The sequence below is a fragment of the Neomonachus schauinslandi genome, chromosome 10 (assembly GCF_002201575.2).
Source record: "Neomonachus schauinslandi chromosome 10, ASM220157v2, whole genome shotgun sequence".
In the NCBI taxonomy this organism is placed as follows: domain Eukaryota; kingdom Metazoa; phylum Chordata; class Mammalia; order Carnivora; family Phocidae; genus Neomonachus; species Neomonachus schauinslandi.
In genome coordinates, this window is record NC_058412.1 from 37,758,835 (window position 1) to 37,786,545 (window position 27,711).

General features: G+C 39.1%; 1 protein-coding gene across 1 annotated transcript in view; it reads left to right on the forward strand.

Moving 5' to 3' along the window:
• Window positions 1-27,711, forward strand: part of EIF2AK3 (eukaryotic translation initiation factor 2 alpha kinase 3) — a 68,536-nt gene that overhangs the window by 13,178 nt on the left and 27,647 nt on the right. The window contains exons 3-5 of the mRNA XM_021697346.1: window positions 21,323-21,517; window positions 25,172-25,302; window positions 26,919-27,153. Of these exons, the coding sequence (XP_021553021.1) occupies window positions 21,323-21,517; window positions 25,172-25,302; window positions 26,919-27,153 (561 nt within the window). The remainder of the gene's footprint in view (window positions 1-21,322; window positions 21,518-25,171; window positions 25,303-26,918; window positions 27,154-27,711) is intronic.

The window sequence follows — 27,711 nt, forward strand, 5'->3', positions numbered from 1 at the left end:
TTAGAATGTAATGTTAGACAAATTTGATTATTTGCAAAAACAAAAACTCCTGTGACACATGACTCCAAGACTTGGGCAGCAACTTAGCTCCTCTGAGCTTTAGTGTCCTCATCAATAAGTAAGGACACTACCTACTTTGTTGAGGTTGGGGGCAGGTTAAATGAGAGAAGTTAATTTTTCTCGCCTTTTGTCTTGACTCTGATAGATGAAGTTTCTGTCCTATTCTAGAGCTTTATTCTCTAGTTTAAGTCATTTAAAGTAAGGCCCTCTGCTGAGTTATGACTGCTGACATGGAAGCTATCACCTCTGTTTTCCAGAATACCCTCAGCCTTCTATCTAACCAGTCTGCTCCTCTGGGACAATCTCTCCGGGTGCTCTTTTTTTTTCTTTCATCATCAATTGTTCCCTTTCAGAAAGCTTTCTAGGGGCGCCTGGGTGGCTCAGTCAGTGAAGTGTCCCGACTCTTGATCTCAGCTCAGATCTTGATCGCAGGGTCATGAGTTCAAGCCCCATGCTGGGTGTAGAGCCTACTTAAAAACAAAACAAAACAAAAAGCTTTCCAGCTGGTATCAAATTTGAAAAAGACAAAACCTAACATGAGGGGCTTAAGAATGACCTGATTTGTGGTGATGGAATTTTCTGATGGGGATACTGCAACCAGTGCCCTATCTGCTCTTCTATAAACCCAGCCTGGACACTTTCCTGAAGCACCCAGGGAGGTGCATAGGGAAATAGCACTGCCCAGTCTCCACATTTGTGTGGGCTAAGCCCTGACTAAGCTTTCACAGTGCATACTATTTATCAAACAGTACAGTTTGCTGTTATATCTGTCAAGAATACTGAACTTCTGTTTTTTGGAATTATTAATATAAATAGCAATTTTATTGTAAATTACATTAATAAATTTGAATCAGGTATACTATTCAAATGAATTACTACTCAAGCTAAACATTCATTGATTTGTGTTCTGCTGGGATTATGCTTGGGTTTGCATGTTTTGCTTTATTTTTTAAACTAGACATAAAAAGATGATCAGCAAAATCAGAAGATTGTGAGCTGTTTACATCTGAGGTAATGATATGGTGTGTCGTGGTGGTACAAAGCAGGTGTGTGTTTGCAATAAAATAGACACATGAACGAAAGATAAATTGCATGTTATGACAAAGTAGATGCAAATAGTTGTAATATCCCGAGTGCTATTGAGTGTGTTTAAATTATGTTAGCCATTTTTTTAAGTACAGTTCAACTTTCTCATTGTCCCTAGTCCATACCATTTTCTGTGGTTTATTAGGGCTCTCTTGTTTTAAGTGCCCTCCTTCCCACCCACTGCAAACTCTAGATCCTTTGGATAGGATACTTGTGAAATGTTGAATCTCAAGTATATTCGCAAAGTTTCATTGTGTCACTCTTACACAATAAATGACAAGCTCACTGGCCACCTTCCATTGCAGGAGAAGAATCCTGAAGCCTCTTCGCATTATCTAGATTTTCATTTTCTATTTTATGGAAAAAAATAGAAAATCTAAAGATATTGACCATCTGAGATAACGTGACAGATTTACTAGACTTTACGGCTGCCCCAGGTTCTTGAGACCATTTCTTGAAACAACACTGTTTCCGGGGTTGTAATATACACCTTATGTACTTTACACACAGTGTAAGCCTCATAAAGATCTTCCTGAGGTTGATGTGTTGGTGTCATTTTATAGAAGAGGAAACTGAAGCTCTGAGAAGTTACCTGCTTGAGATTATAGACCAGCTAGATGATAAAGCTGGGATTGAACCCAGGCTTGCCTGACTGTACTCCATTCTGCCTGCTCTGGGGCCATCACCCCATCGTGGGTACACCTTGTCATTACAAACTCAGACTGCTTATCTACTATAGCAGGTCTCAAACTGTATTGTCCCATGACCCTTTACATTCTTAAAAATTGTGGAGAGTTCCAAAGAACTTTTTCCATGGGTTATGTCTATCTAGACTTAAACCATGTTAGAAATTAAAAAAGAAATTTTAAAGACTTGTTATTAAATCATTTAAAAAATGAACCCATTGATGATAGCATAAAAACATATTTTTATGAAGAATATTTTCTAGTTTAAAAATATTTTAGTGAGAAGAGGGGTGGCATTGTTTTGTATTTTTATAAATCTCTTTAATTTCTGGTTTAATAGAAGAAAACAGTTTTCATATCTGCTTCTGCATTCAGTGAGTTGCATTGTTGTTTTGGTTGAGCTATATGAAGAAGAAAATCCAGACACATACATATACGTAGTTAGAAAAGGGAGATGTATTTTAGAAGACTTTTCAGATGATTGGGTCATTCTTTTTTGATACTATACCAAAACAAGTGGAAGTTTCTTAAAGGTTAGTTGCACTGTAGAATCTGAAACCATATCAGTGAACATTTTGTACTCTGTTACATCAACATCCATGTCTGTCTTGCCTTTTACTCATGCATGATGTTCTAACATCATTTGACAAATGTTGATTCAATGAGTTATACAGATCTTCCAGGTGTTGACCTATTTCTTTTTTTTTTTTTTTTTTTTAAAGATTTTATTTATTTATTTGAGAGAGAGAGAGAGCACAAGAGGGAGGAGAGGGAGAGGGAGAAGCAGACTCCCTGCTGAGCAGGGAGCCCGATGCGGGACTCGATCCCAGGACTCCAGGATCATGACCTGAGCCGAAGGCAGTCGCTTAACCAACTGAGCCACCCAGGCACCCCCAGGTGTTGACCTATTTCTTGATAGAATATTTTAAAAATCAAATTTGCTATTATCGCCACTGATCTCATCAGAAAAATCTTTAAGTATTGGGAAACTGTTGAGCTCCCATTGGTAGAGAGAGATTTTCCAAAATCTGATTTTCACTTGAAAACTTGAATTTTACCACAAATATGATCAGTTGTTTTCTTTGAGGTGAGAGGTTCACTTTGTGTATTTTTGAGAAAATGTTTGACAGATACCCAAGTCTCATAAGCATCTTTTTCCCCTCAGTTTTTTAAGTAGAAACAGAGCTCTGTGAACAGACAGTTCACAACTCGATCACAAGTTCTTTTCCTCAAGACGTGTTTCATTCGGTATGTGGCAGAGGTGCTGGTGTGTACTTCCTCCGTAGTTATGCTAAAAGAGTAAAAAGATGTGTACTCAGGTCCCAAAAAGAATGAAATTAATGCTTTCTATTGCTTCATCAGAACATTCTTGAGTGAAGCTTTTCTCTTTTCCTCTTCTTTTTTTCTTTTTTTCTTTTTCTTCTTGCTGTGAGTGTGTGCCAGTGAAGAATACAATGACTGCTCGTTTGGTGCTTGATTCTCTTAATTTTCGTGCTAAGGCACTAGCAGTTTTAGTCACCATTGCTTTTTCTTTTCTTCTCTTTTCTTTTCTTTTTTTTAAGTAGAGCATGGAGCCCAGTTCCTGGGCTTGAACTCAAGACCTGAGATCAAGACCTGAGCTGAGGTCAGGAGTCAGATGCTTAACCACCTGAGCCACCCAGGCGCCCCTAGTCACCGTTGCTTTTATACCCTCAGTGCAAATATCACCACAGTAAGAAAGCAAATAACACCTTAGTGGCAAAACTTTTTGACTCTCTGCACCTCTAAAAGCATCTACAGACCACAGTTTGAGAATTGCTGATCTAGTATGTGATAGAAATATAAGAATATTTGTAAGATACAAAGGAATGTATTGTGAGCTTGAGTCATCTATTCCTCTGCAAGGTGTGCGTTGCTCAACATCTATAAGTTGTGTTCAGAAGTTGGACAAAATGCCACAGAAAGGACACGTGGGTGGCTCAGTCGGTTAAGTGTCTGCCTTCGGCTCAGGTCATGATCCCAGGGTGCTGGGATCGAGCCCCGCGTTGGGTTCCCTGCTCAGCAGGGAGTCTGCTTCTCTCTCTCCCTCTGTGCCTCCTCCCTGCTCGTTCTCTCTCTCTCTCAAATAAATAAATAAAATCTTAAAAAAAAAAAAAACCACAGAAAGAGGATCAAAAACTGCTATTTGAAATGCCCTGAATATGATGCATAGACTTATAATACCTTTTTAAATGCATCTGATACAGTATTTTATGAAGGTACCTAACTTTTTGTGAGAAATAGTTAATTTTCTCTGTCTGAAGCCCAGCGTTTGGTACAGAGGTAAAGCCGAAGCCACCCAGTGACGGTAGATAGATCCATGGGTCCCTGTGGGGATCCTGTATTAGAATGTTGCTTTCTCCACATTTTCATCAGGAGTGGTATGAAGATGAAACAGATAAAACCTAGAAGGCCAGGGAAGTTGTATTTCCTGTGGAGCAATTAGTAAAGCTACTTATTAATCTAATGAAGAGGATTTGATAGACTGTGTAATAATTTTTTTAAACTTTTATTTATTAAGTAATCTCTACCCCCCGATGGGGCTTGAACTCATGACCTGGAGATTGAGAGTTGCGCGTACTCTACCAAAGGATCCAGCCAGGCACCCTGACTATATAAAATTTTTTAAGTTACTGGGGCGCCTGGGTGGCTCAGTCGATTGGGTGTCTGCCTTCGGCTCAGGTCATGATCCTGGAGTCCTGGGATCAAGTCCCGCATCGGGCTCCCTGCTCAGCAGGGAGTCTGCTTCTCCCTCTGACCCTCCACCCTCTCATGCTCTATCTCATTCACTCTCTCAAATAAATAAATAAAATCTTTAAAAAAAAACCAAAAAAACAATGTGTGGGATTGTGGAGGAGGGGCTGGGATTCAGGGACTTGAGTTCTAGTCAGGATTCTTCCATTAACTGACTAGATGGCCTGGCTAAATTCTTCACTTGAATAGAGCTTTAATTTCCTTCTCTGTAAAATTATGGGATTGCACTAAATCTTAAAGATTGTTGTAACTTCAGGAATCAGGTACCGTCAGATACATGAAACACATAAATTATCTAGAGTTTTCAATCCCCCCCCCACTTTTTTTTTAACTACATTTAAAGATTCTTTAAAAAATAAAGCACAAATTCATTAGAAATTACTATTAGGTGCATATATTATTGCCTCCTGGCCTGCTCTGATATCGTCCTTAACCTTCTCTGGTCCAAAAGGCATATAAAATAGTATATTATGTTGCTTTAGTGGTGTTTTGATTATGTCAATGAAAAAATAAATTCCTAGAGGATAAGAGAGACTGACAGTTCCATTAAACAAGTGTTTTACATTATATTTAGACTGGTATGCTGTAGGGAGGTTGAGGTGTCTTGGGACACAGATCTGATTTGCCACTCTTTCCTCTTGACTAGGTAGTTACAAACTTCCTCAAAAGAATAGTGATAAACCAAGCTAAAACCGTGTGTGTGTGTGTGTGTGTGTGTGTGTGTGTGTGTGTGATGCAAGTGTGCCCTAGGTTCTAAGCCTAATACTTACATAGTAGTAGCTAAGAATTTTGTTTTTAATTTTCGAAAAGACCACCTGAGGTGAAATCTGATTTGCTTTCCTCTGGTAATTTATATGCAGATTAAACCTTGAAAAGGGCCGAGGAGATTTGGCTGTGGTTCTTCATTGGTTGTCTTATTTTTTTTTTTTTTTAAGATTTTATTTATTTATTTGAGAGAAAGAGCTAGAGTGCACGCACCAACAGGAGGAGGGGCAGAGGGAAAAGCAGACTCCCCGCTGAGCAAGGAGCCTGACTTTGGGCTCACCAGGACCCCAGAATCATGAGCTGAGCCAAAGGCAGACGTTTAACCGAATGAGCCACCCAGGCATCTCTCATTGGTTGTCTTAAAATTTTGTTTTGTAACATATTAGCATACTTTTTTTTGGGGGTCTCTGGGTGACATTTGGATCACACTTCAAATCTAAGTAGATATAATATCCTTGAACTATCTACCTTTTTGTGTTTTGGAGCACATTCATAAACACACAGAGACCTTCCTTATCTTTATTTAGAATGCATGTTATAATTGTATACATATAACTGGTTTGTCCTTAGATAATACCTGTACCTTTTCTTTATTTAGAGATACCATATCTGTTTTTTGTTTCAGTTTTCTGTTAAAATGCCTTTTTCTCCCCCCTCTTAAAAAGAACAAACAACTCTATTATAAGACTATAGTTAGAGTTTGGGGTTTTGTTTTATTTTCGGCATGTTTCTCCCCAAGGGACACCGCCTTTCTGTTTCAGACAGGTGCAGAAACAGACAACTATGATGCTAGAGCTTTCCAGCCTCCTCCTCACCCCTCATCAGACTCCATTCATTGAGAAGGGCCTTCATAGGTGGGGGGATCCTTTGAAAAGGGTATACTCTTAATGGTTAACGTGATTTGTTCACAAAGAGTTCATCAGTAGACCCTCAGAGTAGTGCTTTTATTAAGAGAGGATCCATAATCTCTCTTAAAGATTCTCTAATTTACACTGAAAGATGTCTGGTCATTTTGCATTTTTTTCATTTGTACATAAACCAGCACATTTTGAGCCTGGATCTGTCATTGAATATTGCGATTTATTTGGAAAAGTCACTGTCATTTGAGTCATGTAGCAAGGCAATATGTAAATAATTGCTTAGGTTAATTGCTTTTCTTTTAATTATAAGAAATGAAACAGTGCTTTGATTTCATTTTGTTTTATTAATTCCTTAGCATGGCTGAAAGCGTTGCTGTGAACTAAACCAGTTTACTCTAGCATGCATGTTGCCAACTGAGAAATTGATTTGACCTTATTTTTTAGGAAATTGACTTCGCATGCGTATTATCTACTTCATGAATGTATAATGATCTAAATAAGGGAGAGAAGTTACTAAAATCTGTGTTTTCATCATGAATGTGAAAAGTATGCTTAAAAGTTAGTCTGATAGTTTTCCCTGAGGTATTTTGTTCTATAGGTTGATTATAGGTTGAGGAAAGAAAGAATGAAATAGTTACTATCTCCTTGGCATCTCACTGTTCTCGGGTGTTAATTCACAATCTTTGATGACAATAAATAACCAAATTGCTTCAGGATTTGTTTTTTCTTCAGCATTTCCTTTATAAAAAATAAAAAACTAAAAAAAAAGTCTACATTTCCTGTTAAGCAGGTCACATGGGATGCCTTCTCTAATAGCCAGATCTACTGGAAGATCTTATAATCCCTCATGTTAGATCATCTAAGGAGTTGTTAACCAGGCCCCCTTCCTTAGTCTGTGAGGTATGATTCCTAGGAACACTTTATTTTCAGCAAAAAAGCTTTCTTTATTCTCCCCATCATGGTAATTTCAGGGTTTTCAGGGAAATAAAGTTTTTCCTTAGCACAGTGGTGGAACATTTTTTTTTCTCTTAACATCACCAATAGCCAATTCTGGCATCTTGTCATCTAGTCACTTACTGGTTTTTGTTTAAGTTACCACTTTATGTCCCATACACAGTGTATCATTTTTAAAGAAATAAAATATACAAAACTATGCCTGTTAACTTTAATATTGTTCATCTTTGTGATCAATAAAGTACAGAACTTCTATATGATAAAGGAGAATTTTAGGGTTGATAGAGATTTCTGGTAAATCAAGACTGGTAACAGTTTGATGTATTTAATTCTTACATTGAATTCATCTGTATTTGGCTTTGAGGCTTTGTTTTTAAATGGGTGTTATAAATCCAGGTTGGGAAAGAAATAATTGATATGGCATAGTTAAGCTTTCTGCTTTCTTCTTGAATTTACTTTTGGAGAAGCTATTTAAATTCTAAAAGCTGGGCGCCTGGGTGGCTCAGTTGGTTAAGCGACTGCCTTCGGCTCAGGTCATGATCCTGGAGTCCCTGGATCGAGTCCCGCATCGGGCTCCCTGCTCGGCGGGGAGTCTGCTTCTCCCTCTCCCACCCCCCCTGCTTGTGTTCCCTCTCTCGCTGTGTCTTTCTCTGTCAAATAAATAAATAAAATCTTAAAAAAAAAAAAAAAAAAAAAAAAAATTCTAAAAGCTTTTTTGCAATTTTTGAAATTTGGTGTTCATGAACCATAGTTACTTTCTGAAGTTACCTTATAGAGAATAAAGGAAGGTTCATGATGAATTTATAACTACTCAGATGAAGAGTTTATATTTTTGTTTTAAACATTTTTCTTTAATAAGTATGCATATATATGCATATACACATGAATTTCATTAGAGGTTCAAAGTAGCATTACATATACATAACAACTTCTGTTTGATAAGTACTTTATAGTGTGTAAAGTGATACCAAACCCATTCTTATTTAATCCTTACATAACCTTGTAAAATATTCTTTTTAAATGTTTTAATGTTTTTTGTTTGTTTTAGAGAGAGAGTGCACGTGAGTGGGGGGTGGGGATCCTAAGCAAGTTCCACACCCAGCATGGAGCCCAACTCAAGGCTTGATCTCCAGACTCTGAGATCGTAACCTGAGCCGAAATCAAGAGTCAGACACTTAACCTACTGAGCCACCCAGGTGCCCCATAAAATAAATATTCTTATTAGCCCCTGTTTTTCAGATGACAAAATTGGGGCTCAAAATGTGTCAGAGATCTGTCTGATGTAATAAAGCCAAGACTCAACCCTAGATCTTTGGACTTAGCCCTTGCCCTCTTTCTGATGCTTCATGCTTTTTTTGTTGTTGTTTTGTTTTTGCATAGTCTTAAAAAATCTCCCATCATCCAAATATTTATTCATTACAAGGGAAAAATAGTTATTGTACAGTGGGGAAACTTGGCAGACCCCAGACATCTCCTTAACCAAGTGATCAAGGTTAACATCAACAAAAATAAGACTTATCAGATATAATGCACTGAGGAGGGCACAACATCACTCCTGTGGTTTTCTTTTTTTTTTTTTTTTTTTTTTTTTTTTTTTAAGATTTTATTTATTTATTTGAGAGAGAGAGAATGAGAGAGAGCAAGCACATGAGAGGGGGGAGGGTCCGAGGGAGAAGCAGACTCCCTGCCGAGCAGGGAGCCCGATGCGGGACTCGATCCCGGGACTCCAGGATCATGACCTGAGCCGAAGGCAGTCGCTTAACCAACTGAGCCACCCAGGCGCCCTCCTGTGGTTTTCTTGCCAAAAATGTATAACCTCAATCTAATCACGAAAAACCACTGGGCAAAATCACATTTAGGGACATTCTACAAAATACCTGACTAGTGCTCTTCAAAAGCCTTAAGGTCTAAGGCTTTGAACAACAAAGCAAGACTGAGGAACTGTCACAGATTGAAGGAAACAGAAAAATATGATAATACAATATGTAAACCTAGACTGGATCCTGACCAGAAAAAGGACATTAATGAAAATACTTGTGAAATTCGAATATAGTCTATAATTTAGTTAATGGCATTCTTCCAATTTCTAAATTTCAAGATGGTAACATTAGGGGAAGCTAGATGAAAGGTTTATAGAAACTATTTGCACTATTTTTGCAACTTTTCTGTCAGCCTAAAATTATTTCAAATTACAATTTTAAAAAAATCCATACATTGGGGGAAAATTCCCGAGAGTTCCTTTTCCGACAGTCTTTCGTAAAGAAAGAATCTGAAATACAAAAGATGTCATCATAGTGTTATTCATAATTTTAAAATTTAGAAACAACCTTCATGTTCCTAAAAAGGTTGCTGGTTAATACATTATGATCTCTGGGCTCTTGGATTTAAACAGAACCTGGGCACTGTTGACACCCCAAATACACATCTGTGCTGGTAGAGCTGAAGGCTGGCTTCACATCTATACGCAGAGGAAGGTCTAAAAGTCACATCAAATTAGTATCTGCCACCTCAACCCCAGTCTTCCCTGTGGCTTAGCTGAAACCTACAAGTCATCCTTGAGTTCCTTTCATATCCTTGTCTTCCAGGCTGCTCCATTAACAAGTCCCTTTGCTCTTCCTCCAAAACATACCATTAATCCATTTACGCTCTCCAGCACCATTGCTCCTCGTGATGCAAGCTCCTACCACCTCCCTTGGACCACTGCACAGGACTCCCAGTTGCTCCCCTGTTTTGTCTATTGTCTGCTGTCATCACTGTCCATGCTGCCATCTGAATGATGTTAAAAGAATACATCAACCTGTTCCTCCTCTGCCTAAAGCCCTCCAATGGTTCCCTACTACGTGTAAAATAAGGTTCAACTTGCTTACCATTCCCTGCTGGGTCTTACAAGAGCTGGCCAGGCTTTGAGCTCTGGGCCTGTCCCCCATCCTCTCTCCTCCTCTCTCCTGTGTTCTGGCCAGAGTGGCTTCATTCAGTATCTTAAACAACAGTGCTTCATGCTTTTTGAAATACATCAGTACTTACCCATGCATTTGTGTTTTCTATAATAATAATTATAATTCTTAATGTGCTTTATCCAGAATAATTGCTGAAAGACATCATGTATAGAGCAGACTTAGCTTGCTGCTCAGCATATTGTGAGCATTTAATGCCTCTTAAACATCCCTAGTGGGAGAGTCAGAGGTACCTGAACTGAACACATCCCAAACGGAACTCCTCTTTAATGGGGTGGGAGTCTGGCAGGACTGTGCATTGGGGTACAGCAGTGCCCAAGATACATGAGATCCTTGCCCTCGTGGAACTCATGTGGCATCATGTAGAGCCAGCTGGGAACACAGATACAGAATAATTACAGTGTAAATAATGTAGTTGAGTTGTGGAAACGGCCACATGGAAGGGTTGAACTAAGAGATTTAGCAAGGAGGCCTGACCCACCTAGATAGGAGGCCAGAGAAGCCTTCTCAGAAGAGACGATGTTTACAACTGAGATCCCATGAGGAGAAGGAGCTGCCCAGGCAAGAGATGGGTAGAGCCGCAGGGAAAGACTGCTCTGGGAGAGGTGATGGTCTGTGTGGAGGCCTTGCGGTGGGAATTATCGGAGGATGGCAATAAGAGTGAGGGCTGGGGGATAGCAGGAGAGATGAGCCTATTGAGGGAGGCCGGGGCCAGCTGATACAGGGCCTGGCAAGCTGTGTTGAGCATTTTGGATTTTATCCTGAGCCATCGGAAACCAATGAAGGATTTTAAGTGGGAGAGATTTCTCCACAGTCAAAATGGAAAGGGTTTCTTGACATTCTTTTTTGCTTTGAGACTTTCCATGAGACTCTGATAAAGCAAATGGTTGTCTCAGTGAGACATTTGTATTACAAGCCAGTTATCGCTAACTGTGGAAGTATTTATATTTATAAACACCAACTAGCAGTTGGGGAAACCTGGAAGAAAATAGGAAAATTCCTAAAATTCTACTAAAACCAATCTCTTGAAGCCCTTTTTTCTCTTACTTACCAACGTTCCTGGAATTTTTAAATGTTAGAGTTCTAGAAGTTTGGGTGTAGGTCGCCTTCTCACCCTATTCTCTTTCAAGGGATTGTGTCTCTGTTCCTATGGCAGCAGTAATTCTAATTTTTCTCTTCAGCGCAGACCTGTACAGGCAAATGCCTCCTTAACATCTCTGCCTGGAGAGCTCTCAGTCACTCAGAACTCATCATATGTAAACACACTCCTGTTCTTCCTCTCTGTACCTGTTCCTAAGTCACTCCTAAATCCTCCTTTGGTCTTAGTTTAATTCCAGAGAATGTCAAAATCCCTTTCTGTTTTGACTGTGGAAGAGCTGGGGCAATAGGTATAGGAGTGGAGAAAAGCAGGAGGCCTATGGATCCCCAGAGTGGTAGAAACATCAGTAGTCTGGGGACCAAAAAGACACACCTTTTAAAATAGCCGTGGAGGGGCGCCTGGGTGGCTCAGTCAGTTAAGTGTCTGACTTTGGCTCAGGTCCTGATCTCAGGATCCTGGGATTGAGCCCCGTGTTGGGCTCCACACTCAGCGGGGACTCTGCTTCTCCCTCTCCCTCTGCCCCTTCTCGCCACTTGAGCTAGCTCTCTTTCTGTCTCTCTCAAATAAATAAATAAAATCTTTTAAAAAAAAATAGCCATGGAGACTGAATTTGAGGATCAAGTACAGTAAGTTAATGTGGGGAGTTTTGTAAAACGCTGTAATGTTAGTTTTTGTCCAAGGTCACATAGCAAGTGGCATGCAGAGTCAGGGACCCAGGAATGAGGCAGGATGAGGTGCGCTCATCACCCTGTGCACACGGCTCCATTTCATACGTTGGATGCCTGCTGTTTCCCCATGTTAGCAAAACAGCTAGCATGGCCAGGAAAGTAATTGTTCAGGGAAAAGGGGATTTCCACATAATAAAAAAGCCAACAATTTAACACTTCCAATGGAATGTTTTTCTTGTATTTTACATCTTCCCAGTGTTCGTGAATTTTATCTTTTTATTCTTTGAGATCATCGTTGGAAGCATTAACTATTGTGTTATTCTAGAAATGCTTGGAGTTCTTGAGGTGGGACAGAGATTGTGTGCCCCTTTAGTGAATATTCTAGAATAGTTTTTTTATGTCCTTTCCCTTATAGTCTGTGTTCATTCTTCCTTATCTGTACTATTGACAAGTCTGAGTCTTACCACACGCTTTTTTTTTTTTTTTAAGATTTTATTTATTTATTTGAGAGAGAGAGAATGAGAGAGAGCACAAGAGAGGGGAGGGTCAGAGGGAGAAGCAGACTCCCTGCTGAGCAGGGAGCCCGATGCGGGACTCGATCCCGGGACTCCAGGATCATGACCTGAGCCGAAGGCAGTCGCTTAACCAACTGAGCCACCCAGGCGCCCCCCCCCCACGCTTTTTATAACTCCCTTCCCTGCCCTCCTTTTAACTTTATTGCTTCTTAGCTTGTACTTGGGACTTGGCTTTTGTAGCTCTCAGGGCCAGCGTGTTCTTTTTCCCTCTTTCCTGGTTGGATGCAACTCTTTGGATTTGAAAGGGTTTAATGTCTTAAGTCACTACTTGAGAAAATAACAGTGTATGCAAATCTAGCTTCCAAAGCTACAGGAGGGAAAGTTCTTATTTATAGAAAAACTCTCACTAATAAATGCAGGAAGAATATAGAATTAGAGTCATTGTTTTATTCCCTTTATTGAAATAATAGGTCATCAGTTATGAAAAGTTGATGGAACACTTTAAAATGGAGAGATCAGGCTGACTCCCCCAAATCTACTAATTAATAGTAACAAATATGACATAGCACAGGGGTTGGCAAACTTTTTCTGTAAAGGGCTAGACAGTAAATATCTTGGGCTTTGTGGGCCAGATGGTCTATGTAGTTGTGGGGAAAAGCAGTCATAGACAATACGTAAATAAATGGGTGTGACTGTGGCCCTAGAAGCCTTTACCTATAAAAACAGGCAATGGGTACAGGTCTGTGATTCAACAGTCTCAAAAAAGAAAAAAAAAAAAAGCAGTGGGTCAGGTTTGGCTTGTAAACTGTAGTTTACTGGCCTTCAATGTAATAGGAAGTATGTAGCGCCACCTATGAAGTAGTCTTATAAGAAAACCAAACCTGCATCAGATCAAAGCTCCAGGTTTAATCACACACTTTTCAGAAAACACAGGGGATAAAGGAACAAGTTAAATGACATGCAAAACAGACTGTGGGACATTCTATAGGATAAATAATAATCTGGTTTCTCAAGCAAATCAGTGTGTGAAAAAGAAATAAAGGGGCTCCTATGGGGGAAAAAAGAATCAAATGTAGTATGTGGAGTTTGAATTCCTTGTTGGAACAAGCCAATTGTATATCTTTGAGACAATCAGGGAAGTTTATTTTATTTTATTTTTAAGATTTTATTTATCTATTTAATTGACAGAGAGAGAGAGACAGCGTGAGAGGGACTCAAGCAGGGAGAGGGGGAGAGGGAGAAGCAGGCTTCCTGCAGAGCAGGGAGCCTGACGCGGGGCTCCATCCCAGGGCCCTGGCATCATGACCTGAGCTGAAGGCAGTCGCTTAACCAACTGAGCCACCCAGGCGCCCCAGGGAAGTTTAAATATTAGATGATTTTAAGGAATTACTCTCAATTCTGTTAGATGTGATATTAGCATGGTAGTTATTTTTCAGCAATGAATACTGAAGTATTTATAGGTGAAATGGCACAGTGTCTGGGATTTACTTTAAAACATGCTAGTAAACAAATATATGTCGTGGGTGGATGGAGGACAGAAGAAACAATTAGCAAAATTTAATAATTGTTGAAACTGAATGATAGATTCATGAGGTTTTCTTAGTCTCTTTATACTTTATATGTTTCAAAATGTTCAGAATAAGTTAAAATAAAGTTGAATATACCCCCAAAAAGTATACGTGTCAATGGTGGGGGTGGGGGTACATAGAAAAAGAAGGAAGAACCAAATTTAAAAAATATATTTTATACAGTTAGAAAAATTTTTGTTTTTATTGCTGGTTATATTCATTTTAGTAGTAGCACATCCTACATTTTCTCAGTTGAAGTTCCTTCTGTCACTTGGCAATAGAATTCTTATATTCACATTCTAATTTCAAATAGCGCTCCCTGATTACATGTGCCACTGGTATTCATTATGCAATTTAGGTTTTGTTCAGAAATAGAAATTGAATTATTTTACCAGACTGCTTTGTGATTGCATGGATAAAGATCTTGATTGGCTCTTTGGCCCTGAGTTTGCCAACCGATGTGAAAACCTTTTATTTTAAAATTATGAACAGGAAATAAACAAATGGAGGAGGGAAAAAAAACCGCATAAAATAACAACAATTTATATTTTTAAAAAAATGACTGATAGAGGAAGCAAGTCACGCAATTAGTCTGAGAGGCAGAGCAGCGAATCAGAACAAACAGCTGCTCACAGAGACGAATCAGTGGAATGTGAAAATGCATCGCATCACCATAACCTACATTTTTTCTACCAAGAGATTTGCAGCTGACTCTCCGAGTGACTCATTCCTGTGCTGGGCGGGTGAGGTAATGCTCTGGTGAGGGCTGATGTCATCTCACTACCTGAACTGCATGCATATAGCATTTCTTGTGGTTCTCAAGGAAAAGCACCATCTGCTTTCACATACGCTGCCTGAAAGACTTCACAAAGATTGGTGCAAGGTTAGCAGCCGTGGGGATGACTCATAAGCAGCCAATTAGCGAAGAGCAGCTATTTCAAAGTGAGCTTTTAAAATCAGAATGCAGAAATACAACATGATGATTAAGTATTGAATCATAATGCTTTTTTTGTTGTTTTGGGTTTTGCACTTTTCTCACTGAGTTTATGCTGTTGAAGATTTCACTTTTAAAACAAGGCAACTTTTCTCAATATGGTCCATCATGTCAAATCTTCTTGGTTGTTTAAACCACATATTATGTATGTATGTACGTGTATAATTTTTTTTTAGTATATGTGCTGCTGAAGCGAGCACTAAAGCTTATTTTTATTGTGGAAAAGTTTGTTTTCTTTTACATTTGGAGGCATATAGATTAATTTTAAAGCAGAGATGAATTTTAGTCCATATTAGTTTGACAGTATTTTGTTTTTTAGTTTTTGGGGTTTTTTTTGCAGCACTTAGGAGTCATTCTGTTTCTTAAGGGTCTGTTACTACTTTAGGAGAAAAGAGGTGGTTAATGGAAGAGGAAACAAGTCAAAATAAATGTTATCTGTTTACTACAGACCCTCTAACCCCTCTTCCTCTTTCTTTTAGTGATCACACCTGCTTTCCTTGTTTGTACTTAACTAGTACCACTGTTGATATGACCAGACGACTGAAATACCTGTTTTTTTAACTGTATCATAATTTGAATTTACTGTTTTAGTGAATAAAATAAAGAATACCTGGGCGCCTGGGTGGCTTAGTCGTTAAGCATCTGCCTTCAGCTCGGGTCATGATCCCAGGGTCCTGGGATTGAGCCCCACATCGGGCTCCCTGCTCCGCGGGAAGCCTGCTTCTCTCTCTCTCCCACTCCCCCTGCTTGTGTTCCCTCTCTCACTATCTCTCTCTCTGTCAAATAAATAAATAAAATCTTTAAAAAAAATAATAAAGAATACCTAACATAATATGAAAGGTAGAAAGCAGTAAATACTTGATTTTCTAACTGATATGTAACGCAAAATGGGAGATCATATTGGCTACATATTGTTTTCCTAGGGTATGTTTACTAATGACCTAACTCTGTTCTTAATGACAGTTTCAAGTTGGACATTCTACAAAAGATAAAAAGAAAAGTTTTAATTTAAAAAAAATAAAATAAGAAAGCAAAGAATAAGATAGTGATGTGAAAACTCTAAGGTAATAAGAGGCGGTATACTGATGCCATTTGAGAGTTTATTAAAAACCCCCAAATGTTTTTTCAATAAAGAATAATAGTGATCTTTAAATACCCAGAATTAGAAAAAGTCAATTATCATATGGTTTCACTTATTTGTGGAACATAAGGAATAGCATGGAGGACATTAGGAGAAGGAAGGGAAAAATGAAGGGGGGGAAATCGGAGGGGGAGATGAACCATGAGAGACTATGGACTCTGGGAAACAGAGGGTTTTAGAGGGGAGCGGGGTGAGGGGATGGGTTAGCCCGGTGATCGGTATTCAGGAGGGCACGTATTGAATGGAGCACTGGGTGTTATACACAAACAATGAATCATGGAACACTACATCAGAAACTAATCATGTACTGTGTGGTGACTAATAGAACATAATAAAAAAATAAATAAATTCCCAAAATTATGATAAACTTTTGTTTTAATGCTATGGCCTTTTGAGTTGAATTACAGAGCTCCTGTAAGGCTCTTGAGCCTTTTTCTTTTCTTTTCAACCTCTTATTTGGAAATAATTTCAAACTACACAAGGTTGCACAAATAGAAATGATATAAAAAGAAAAAGACCAATCTTTATATACCAAGATTAACCTACCCCAAACCTTGTTTGCTTTATCATTTGAGTTGTCTCTCTTTCTTTTTCTTTCCCCCAACCTCTCCTACACATTTTTTTTTCCTAAAACATTTGGAGATAAATCAGCTATCCATCCATCGTGGCCCTGTACTCCCAAATGCTTCAGTGTGTATTCCTAATAGAGATATTCTGCTACATAATCACTACATAGTTCTCAACTTCGTAAGTTTATATTGATACTTTAATCTGCTGTCCATATTGCAGTTTTATCAGTTGATCTCATACAGGCGTACCTCGTTTTACTATGTTTTGCAGATACTGCATTTTTAGAAATTGAGGGTTTGTGGCAACCCTGCATCGAGCAAGTCTGTTGGCACCATTTTTCCAACAGCATTTGCTCACTTCACGTCTCTGTGTCACCACTGGTAATTCTCACGATATTTCAGACTTTTTCATTGTATTTGTTAAGGTGATCTGTGATCAGTGATTGTGACTAGCTGAAAGCTCAGATGACAGCATTTTTTTTAGCAATAAAATATTTTTTAATTCAGGTATGTACATTATTTTGTAGACAGAATGCTACAAATACAAATAGAATGTAGACAAATGCTAGTGCACATTTAACAGACTACAATATAGCATAAACGTAACTTTTACAGGCACTGAGAAACCAAAAATTAATTTGCCTTGTTTTATTGAGGTGGTCTGGAACCAAACCCACAATATCCGCAAAGGATGCCATGATCTTTTATAGTGTCCTTTACCTCCAGTACACCCTCTGGTTTAGGGTCAGGTAGTACATTTATTTGTCTTGTTAGACTCTTTTAATCTAGATTTTCCCACAGACTATGTCTTTTATGATGCCGACATTCTGAAGAATACGGTCTCTCTGCCCTTTTATTTAAAAAAGTAGAAATTTCTTCATTTCAGGGAACCTGGGTGACTCAGTGGGATAAGTGTCCAACTCTTGCTTTCAGCTCAGGTCGTGGTATCAGGGTCGTGAGTTTGAGCCCTGCAACAAGCTCAGTGCTGGGTGTGGAGTCTGCTTAAGATTCTCTCTCTCCCTTTCCCTCTGCCCATTCCACCCGCCCCCGGCCCCCCCATGTGCGCACACATTCTTGTGTGCACCTGCTCTCTCTCAAAAAAAAGAAAAAGAAAAGAGAAGTTACACTGTGTGCTTGTCCAGTGTTTCCTGGTGATTAGATCTAGGTTGTTCATTCTTGGCTTAGAATCCTGCACAGGGGAAGTGCCCTCTCTCAGGGTGTCACATCTGTCCCTCATTGGTGATGTTAATTTTGGTCATCTGGTCAAGGTATTATCTAAATTCTCCACTATGTAATTACTGGGTTTTTTTGTTTGTTTCTGTTTTTAGTTTCTTGTAACTAATAAGCAGTCCATGGGTAGACCCTTTAAGACCGTGCAAATATCCTACTCCTTGTCAAAATTTCCACCTTCCTCGATTTAACACCATTGCTGATTTTTGCTTGATGTAGTCTTTACTATGATGGTTGCAAAATTTTAATTTTTCCAACCTCACCCCTCCCTTCATATTTACTAGTAGACACTTGGCATTTTATTGCAGTAAGAGCCTTCCCTTCTCCCCCATGTATTATTTATCTATTTATTATCAGTATGGACTCATGAATTCTTTTTTTTTTTTCCCTTCAGTACTTAATTATTTTGGTACTTAAGCTGTTCCAGATTTGCTCAGTGGTGTACTTCTATCTTTTCTGTGCACATCCTTACTCTCTAGAATAATAAGATGTTAAAGTCTCATCCTGTCCCTCCCCTGCTCCAGCTCTGGAATTAGACATTTCTCTGAGGAGCCTTGATTCCTTCAGTGGGCAGTAGAATTGGAAAACAAAACCTGGGCACTAGGTTTGGGTGCATTGCTTTTACAGTCACTGTATAAACATTGTAGAAACAGAAATGTAGAAATGTTAGTGTATGTGGTAAATATTTCTTAGAGGTACAGTAAACAGTTTTTGAGAATGTAATGCTATCTCAGTTTATAGTTACAGCAAAAGGTAAAGTACAGTGTTAAGGAATGGGAAGATCTTTGTCAGCAATCTTACACTGCTAAAATTTTCTTGGACTTCAAAGCAAAAGCATAAGTGAGGCCCACTTGAAGGCCAGATGGGATTTCAGTGGGCAGTGTTGGTACTGGAGGGTGTTTCAGGGAGAAGAAGTGACATTGACAATGATATCACTGAACAGTAACAGTAACGTTAAATATCACGTGTAAGTGGTGATGCCCTATTTCTGCCCAAAAGTGGAAGACAAGGAAGAAAAGGTTGTTTGAGGTCACGTTTAGAGGACTTTGAGTGTCAGATTTAGGATTTGGCATCTTTAATAAGAAGATAATCGAGAACTGTTGAAGATTTTTGAATAATGTCATAACAAGCTTAACTCTGACTCAGAGATTAATCTAGAAGATACGTAGAGTTTAGATTGAGGAAATTGCCACTTTAGAACTGTAAAGAGGCTGTTATAATAGTTCAGGCAGGAGATATAGGGATTTGAACTAGAACATGAAAGAAGTAGATGAGAAGAATGGTTTTCTACCAGCTCTTGAGAATTCCAAGGTATAGGGGCCAAGCTAGAGGGAAGGGAGGATTGTGTGAGCGCTTGTACTGACTATGTGGGCGTTTTCAGGTAAATATCCCTTTAAAGATAGGATTCTACTTGAGGAACAAAGAAGTACATAGAGAAATTTTGCTATAAAAAAAGTTAAGATCAGGGCGCATGGGTGGCTCAGTCGTTAAGCATCTGCCTTTGGCTCAGGTCATGATCCCAGAGTCCTGGGATCGAGCCCCGCATCAGGCTCCCTGCTCCGTGGGAAGCCAGGTTCTCCCTCTCCCGCTCCCCCTGCTTGTGTTCCCTCTTTTGCTGTCTCTCTCTCTCTCTGTCAAATAAATAAGTAAAATCTTTAAAAAAAAAAAAAGTTAAGATCAACATTTGGACTTTTTTTTTTTAAGATTTATTTATTTATTTTGATAGGGGCAGAAAAGGGGCAGAGGGTGAGGGAGAGAATCTCAAGCAGACACCCTGCTGAGCCTGGAGCCAGAGCTGGACATGGGGCTCGATCTCACAACCCTGAGATCATGACCTGAGCCAAAATCAAGAGTCAGACTTTGACTGAGCCACACAGGCACCCCTTGTTTTTTTGTTTATTAAACTCATACTTCTTTATATTCCCTTTTTCCAAAGTTTTGAGCCTGGTCAGGAAAATAGTTGTGTTATTAGCTGAAGTAAGTCAAGATGTATATATTTTTAAATACCAAAAGGTCAGCGTCACAAAGCCATGCACTAATAACTCTTCCTCAAGAAACAAGATGTTCATGGCCAAAAACTTTAGAGTTACCCTGAACTCTTTTCTTTTGCTTATACTACACAGGGAGTCCTCCATGAAATCCTGTTGGCTTTGCCTTCCTGTTATATCCCAAATCTGATTGCCTGCAACACCTCCAGTGCTGTCAACCTAATTGGAGCCATCATCATCTCTTGCATGGAGAATGCCTCCACCCTTGCCTCTATAGCTTGTTCGTGTTCCTGTGCTTCCTCCAACGTGAAGGGCATTCTTGCACCTTAAGGTCTTTGCAAAGGCTGTTCCCCAGATATAAGCATGGTTAACCCCCCCAAGTTCAGGTTTTGCTCAGATGTTACTTTCTCAGCAGGGCCTACCCTGAGCTCCCTGTTGGCAGTCCCCTCCCCTCCCCTACGCACATTTTCTAGTCCCACTTTATTGTGTTCCTTTTTTCCCTGTGATATTTATCACTTCACATACTCTGTAATTATTCATTATGTTGTTTGTCTCCCGACACCAGAGTTTGAACTCCACAGGGCAGTTATTTTGGTTTGGTTTGGTTTGGTTTTGCTCTGCTCACTGGTCTCTCCCAAGCAGCATACTCATGCCCGCACATAGTAGGCCCTCAATACACATTGATAAAAGAAGGAAGGACAACTTTGAGCCTAAAATCAGTAAACGTTGTTCCCAGGTTTGTGGCGCATAGCAGATTTGAGAAAGTAAGTAAAGGATGGGATACTGCTTGAATCAACCTGTCTTCCATGGATCTGAGCCTGTGACAGTAATTGCCCCGCATAAAATAGGTCTGGAAGATACTGCATATACTGTCCCTTTACTAGAAAATCATATTGCACATTAGCGTTTTTTTTTTTAATAGAGCACGGGGGAGGCTGGGAAGGGAGGGGCAGAAGTAGAGGGAGAGAGAGAATCTTCAGTGGAATCCATGCCCAAAGCAGAGCCTGATGTGAGGCTTCATCTCACAACCCTGAGATCATGACCTGAGCTGAAATCAAGAGTCAGACACTTAACCAACTGAGCCACCCAGGTGCCCCTGTACATTAGCATAGTAATTGCTATAAGAACAACTGTAATAACCTCTTCTTGAACTGACTTGATCACAAAACTTTCTTTTGGCAGCTCACTTATCATTATGGGACACCCATAGCAAACAGAGTTTGAGAAAAACCATACTAGAATATTATATGTAGGCCCCAGGAGAGACTGGCCAGTTGTTTTAAATTGTTTTTTGGTTGATGAACTGTACCATTTCACATACTGTTCAGAAGGAGGCTGGAGAATGTCAGGCTCAAGACTCCAGCTCTTAGATACTAAAGTGATTATCCCTTTAAAAGTTAGCTTTTGTTTTAGGTATTTGGGAATAAGATGATCATCCCTTCTCTGGATGGAGACCTCTTCCAGTGGGACCGGGACCGTGAGAGCATGGAAACAGTTCCTTTTACAGTTGAATCACTTCTCGAATCTTCTTATAAATTTGGAGATGATGTTGTTTTGGTTGGAGGAAAGTCTCTCACAACATATGGACTCAGTGCATACAGTGGAAAGGTGAGTGAAAATGTTGAATTATTTGGGGAGAAATCAGAATAAATAGGGATGGAAGAAATAATTTATTAAGTTATACTATTACTGGTTGAAGTTTGTCCCTCAAGGATATCGTTTGTTTTAATAAAAGAACTATGAAGTAGAAAGGGCAAAATATTAAGAAAACTAAATGTATCCAAGACAACAGAATGAACAGCAGAGCCAGGAATAGCAGGAGGAAGAGAATTAATAAATAAGGTCTAGTGTGTGTCAGTTGCGTTTTACATACATTATTTTGAAATTGTCACAGTATTCCTAAAGGTCACACATTTTTGTTTCCATTTGGACAGATGAGGACTCCTCCAAATATTAATAATAATCCCGATAAGAATAATTGCTACTAATTTATTTATCTAGTTTGATCCTGTAATCCAAGAGGAAAGTTGTACTCATTTTACAGATGAGAAAACTGAGACTTTAAAAAGTTCAGAAACGTCTGAGGTTAGATTTGACTTAGGTCTGTCTGATGGTAAAGTTATACTATTAAGACCTAGATTTTCTCTAATGTTAGTTTTTAGGATATAATCATAATGTGCTCCTAAGATTGGGTCTTATACTATAAATCTCTTACTAGGAATAATTAATTAAAAACATCCTTTGTAGAAAGGTAAAAATCTTTTATTTTATCCATTCATCTGGTGATGGACATCGTGGCTCTTTCCATAGTTTGGCTATCGTGGACATTGCTGCTATAAACATTGGGGTGCACGTATCCCTTTGGATCCCTACATTTGTATCTTTGGGGTAAATACCCAGTAGTGCAATTGCTGGATCGTATGGTAGCTCCATTTTCAACTTTTTGAGGAACCTCCATACTGTTTTTCTAGAGTGGCTGCACCAGCTTGCATTCCCACCAACAGTGTAAGAGCGGCCCCCTTTCTCTGCATCCTCACCAACATCTGTCGTTTCCTGACTTGTTAATTTTAGCCATTCTGACTGATGTGAGGTGGTATCTCATTGTTTTGATTTGGATTTCCCTGATGCCGAGCGATGTTGAGCACTTTTTTGTGTGTCTGTTGGCCATTTGGATGTCTTCTTTGGAAAAATGTCTGTTTATGTCTTCTGCCCATTTCTTGATTGGATTATTTGTTCTTTGGGTGTTGAGTTTGATAAGTTCTTTATAGCCATCAAAAAGCCCGAAATCTTGTCATTTGCAATTAGAGGGTATTATGCTAAGCGAAATGAGGAAGACATGTATCATATGATCTCACTGATATGAGGAATTCTTTTTTTTTTTTTTAAAGATTTTATTTATTTATTTGACACAGAGTGAGATAGCGACAGCAGGAACACAAGTGGGGGGAGTAGGAGAGGGAGAAGCAGGCTTCCTGCCGAGCAGGGAACCCGATGCGGGGCTCGATCCCAGGACCCTCGGACCATGACCTGAGCTGAAGGCAGATGCTTAATGACTGAGCCACCCAGGTGCCCCTAATATGAGGAATTCTTTTTTTTTTTTTTAAGATTTTATTTATTTATTTGACAGAGAGAGACACAGCGAGAGAGGGAACACAAGCAGAGGGGGTGGGAGAGAGAGAAGCAGGCTTCCCCTGAGCAGGGAGCCCGAAGCGGGGCTTGATCCCAGGACCCCGGCATCATGACCTGAGCCGACGGCAGACGCTTAACAACTGAGCCACCCAGGCGCCCCAATATGAGGAATTCTTAATCTCAGGAAACAAACTGAGGATTGCTGGAGTGGTGGGGGGTGGGAGGGATGAGGTGGCTGGGTGATAGACATTGGGGAGGGTATGTGCTATGGTGAGCGCTGTGAATTGTGTAAGACTGTTGAATCACAGACCTGTACCTCTGAAACAAATAATACATTATATGTTAAAAAAAAAAAGAAGAAGAAGATAGTAGGAAGGGAAAAATGAAGGGGGGGAATCAGAGGGGGAGACGAACCATGAGAGACTATGGACTCTGAGAAACAAACTGAGGGTTCTAGAGGGGAGGGGGGGTGGAGGGATGGGTTACCCTGGTGATGGGTATTAAGGACGGCATGTATTGAATGGAGCACTGGGTGTTATACGCAAACAATGAATCATGGAACACTACATCAAAAACTAATGATGTAATGTATGGTGATTAACATAACATAATAAAATTGTAAAAAAATCTTTTTAAAATAAAAACAATAAAATAAAATAAACGATTAAAAAAATCTTTTATTTTAATCCCTTAACCTTGATATGTGAATATTTTATATAGAGAGTTAAGAATAAAACAAGGAAGAGTAGAAAAATGATCTTTTGACCCTTGAGTTTTTCAAACGTTAATGATTCCTTATCTGAGTGTTAGGCCCATAGCCCCGTCTTGCTCTTGCGGGTGTTTCTCTGCCTTCCCCACTGCCCGCATCCACATTGTACTGAGGAGGCAGGGAGATAGATCCTCAGTTGCCTTCAGTATTCTCATCTGTAAAACAGTGAGGTTGAACCCAATCGTCCGGTTCTCTGATTTGATGTGCTGCTACAAAACTCTGGTATTCTACCAGGTGTGCTACTCTCTGTGAGGATTTTAGTTCAGACCATGCTGAGTCCTTTTTCTTTCTAATGAAGATTTGAAGGAGGCACTTTTTAAAAAAATTTTATTTTGTTATGTTAATCCCCATACATTACATCATTAGTTTTTGATGTAGTGATCCATGATTCATTGTTTGCATATAACACCCAGTGCTCCATGCAATACGTGCCCTCCTTAATACCCATCACTGAGCTAACCCATCCTCCCACCCCCCTCCCCTCTAGAACCCTCAGTTTGTTTCTCAGAGTCCATAGTCTCTCATGGTTCATCTCCCCCTCCGATTCCCCCCCTTCATTTTTCCCTTCCTACTGTCTTTTTTTAACATATAATGTATTATTTGTTTCAGAGGTACAGGTCTGTGATTCATCAGTCTTACACAATTCATAGGGCTCCCCATAGCACATACCCTCCCCAATGTCCATCACCCAGCCACCCCATCCCTCCCACCCCTCATCTCTCCAGCAACCCTCAGTTTGTTTCCTGAGATTAAGAATTCCTCATATCAGTGAGATCATATGATACTTGTCTTTCTCTGATTGGCTTATTTCGCTTAGCATAATACCCTCTAGTTCCATCCACGTCGTTGCAAATGGCAAGATTTCATTCTTTTTGATGGCTGCATAATATTCGATTGTATATATATACCACATCTTCTTTATCCATTCATCTGTTGATGGACATCTTGGCTCTTTGAAGGAGGCACTTTTAAATACTATAGCTATTAGGAAAGGTTTAAGTCTTTAAAAACCTAATACTTCCATCAAATGGGAACTCTGAGGCTAATTTTTTTTTAATTCACCTGGAATTTTATTAATGATATTATTGCTAGGAGGTCACAACTGGTTATCTGTTTCTTTTCGTGTATTCCATGGAAACCCCCCAAATAAAACTAAAATTTCCTAAATCCTTAAAATCATTCCCTGAACAAAATATTTATTGTTTCCTTTATGGTTCTAAGTAACTCATTTTAGGAGTTGATAGTTTAACTGATGCTTCTTAATACTTAGAGATCTCAATTTTTTATAAATTATATTGATTCTTTTAATGTCTCTGATCTCCTATAACCTGTATTCTTCACAAAATTTATATCTGTCTTTTCAGGTGAGGTACATCTGTTCAGCTTTGGGTTGTCGCCAATGGGATAATGATGATATGGAACAAGAAGACATCCTGCTTCTGCAACGCTCGCAGAAAACTGTTAGAGCTGTCGGACCTCGCAGTGGCAACGAGAAGTATGTATTCAGAGAATGCTGCTGTTGATAATTACAGGTTCAGCAAAACCCAAATTTATCAGATTTTTCTTTATGGAGATTTCCTGAACTATTTTCTTGTCCTAAAAACATACAGCTCTTTTAAGAGAAACTTAGGCCCTAAATTAAAAATGGTCTCATGATTATCAACAAATCCCAAATTGAAAACTCCCACCATAGGCTCTGGAGGTGGTAACCGGGAAAAGGCCCATACGATGACTATAGCAAACCTCACTGATCGAATTTCTTTGAATGCAGAGCACTCTTAAGACAAAGTTAATGTGCTTTATTTCAACTTGCATTTCTGACTCTGTAGTTCTCTCTAGTAAGTAATTTCACAGTGTGTTTGACAACCCCAATTTTAAAATATGTTTTAGTCTATTTTCTTAAAGTGTTAAAGTATAATTTATTTTGTCAAACGCCTTTTTGTTTCCCTTTTCAAATAAAGAATTCTTTATATAATTTTTACATTTAAATATGTGATTAAAAAGTAAGATGATGAGATGACATGTGCTGATCCTAAATCACATGCTTGGTTTTTTTTAAAACCTTTTTTAAATTTTAACTTGCCTGTAGTAAAAATCATTGGAGATCTCATCTTTATCTTTTGAAAATGAACAAGACTTTCAGATTTTGTCTAATCTGATGCAATATAATTCAGTTTCCTTTCCTGTTTTCTCAAACTCAGTTAAGAAAATATTTCTGTGTTCACTGGACTATGAATAGGGCTTTGCATCTGCTGGCAACCTGACCTTCTTTATCCTGATGGGATTTTGTCTCCTTAAGTATTTGAGTGTCCGCTGGGTGTCCAGCCACCAATAGGAACAGATGTCCAACTTAACAGAATTTTGAGTTACCGGAATAGGAAGAGTCTGGGGTCTAAGATCCATGTTCCTTAAGTATATTTTTTTAATAGACATCAGAATTATTAAGCCACTTTATATCTAAGTGACAAGTCATTATACTGTCAATAGTTAAGTGATTTTTCTATATATTGATTATAGAGGAAACATTATTATTGCCACTTTATGGATGAGGACACTGAAACTCAGGAGAGGTTCGATGACTTGCCAGATCTCAGGAGAGATCTCAGATTGGAGCTGAGGTGGTATGGCCTTCAGCCTTGGTACGCTGGGTCACATTGCCTTTCAGGGCTATGTTTTCATATAAATATAAAATTGATGCATTCAACTTGCTGTGTACCATTGGTTTACTGGGATGTATTAATTTATCTGCACTTGAATGAAATGTGCCCAGACTTTAATAAAGAAAGCAGATTGCTGCTGCCCTTATTTTAAGGTAACTTTGATGTGTCTGGAGAAAATCGTTCTGATTTGGAAATGTGAACATTTGTTAATTTTTGAGGGAAAATCTGTCCCATAGCCATAGCCAAAGGTAGAACCATTGTTTCTAAAGGACCAGAACAAAGTGATGCCCTCTTGTGGCATAAACCAGTGGAGCACTTCCAGAAAATTATGTTGAGTTCTTTTTCTCATCACAAAATTTTAGTGTTTGCTTCTTGAATCTAGAATGGTTCTTTATTATTTGGTCCCTTTACTTAAGTGTAAATTTCTAAAACAAACCTTTGTAAATTTAAGGTGGAATTTCAGTGTTGGCCACTTTGAACTTCGGTATATTCCAGACATGGAAACTAGAGCCAGATTTATTGAAAGCACCTTAAAGCCCAGTGGGAGCAAAGAAGGCTCTAAAATTATTTCAGATGTGGAAGAACAGGAAGCCGCCATGATGGACACAGTGATAAAGGTCTCAGTTGCTGACTGGAAGGTTATGGCGTTTAGCAAGAAGGGAGGACATCTGGAATGGGAATACCAGGTACCTGAAACCACTGAGCATTTATAAATACGTTTTTTCCTTTCCCAGTTTGACCAGACTTATTGGGTTGAGGGAAATAACTGTCATTTTGGATTCTCAGCCTGTTCTCTATGCTTTAAGATATGTGTGGCTCCACACCTGCTAGAGTGGCTCTTCTGAAAAAGACTACAGAAAACAAGTGCTGGTGAGGATGTTTGTATCTTTGTGCCCTGCTGGTGGGGATGTGAAGTGGTGCAGCCACTGTGGAAAACAGTATGGAGGTGCTTTCGAAAAATTAAAAAGAGAACTACCCTATGATCCAGCCATCCTGTTTCTGGGAAGACAGTCAAAGGAAGTGAAATCAGTATCTCGAGGAGATATCTGCACTGCCATGTTCAGTGCATCGTTATTCACAGTAGCCAAGATATAGAAGGAGCCTAAGTGTCCATCAGTAAATGAATGGATAAAGAAAATGGGGTGTGTATATGTACGCAGTGGAATATTATCCAACCATAATGAGGGAAATGCTGTCATTTGCTAAAACATGGATGAACCTGGAGGACATTATGCTAAATGAAA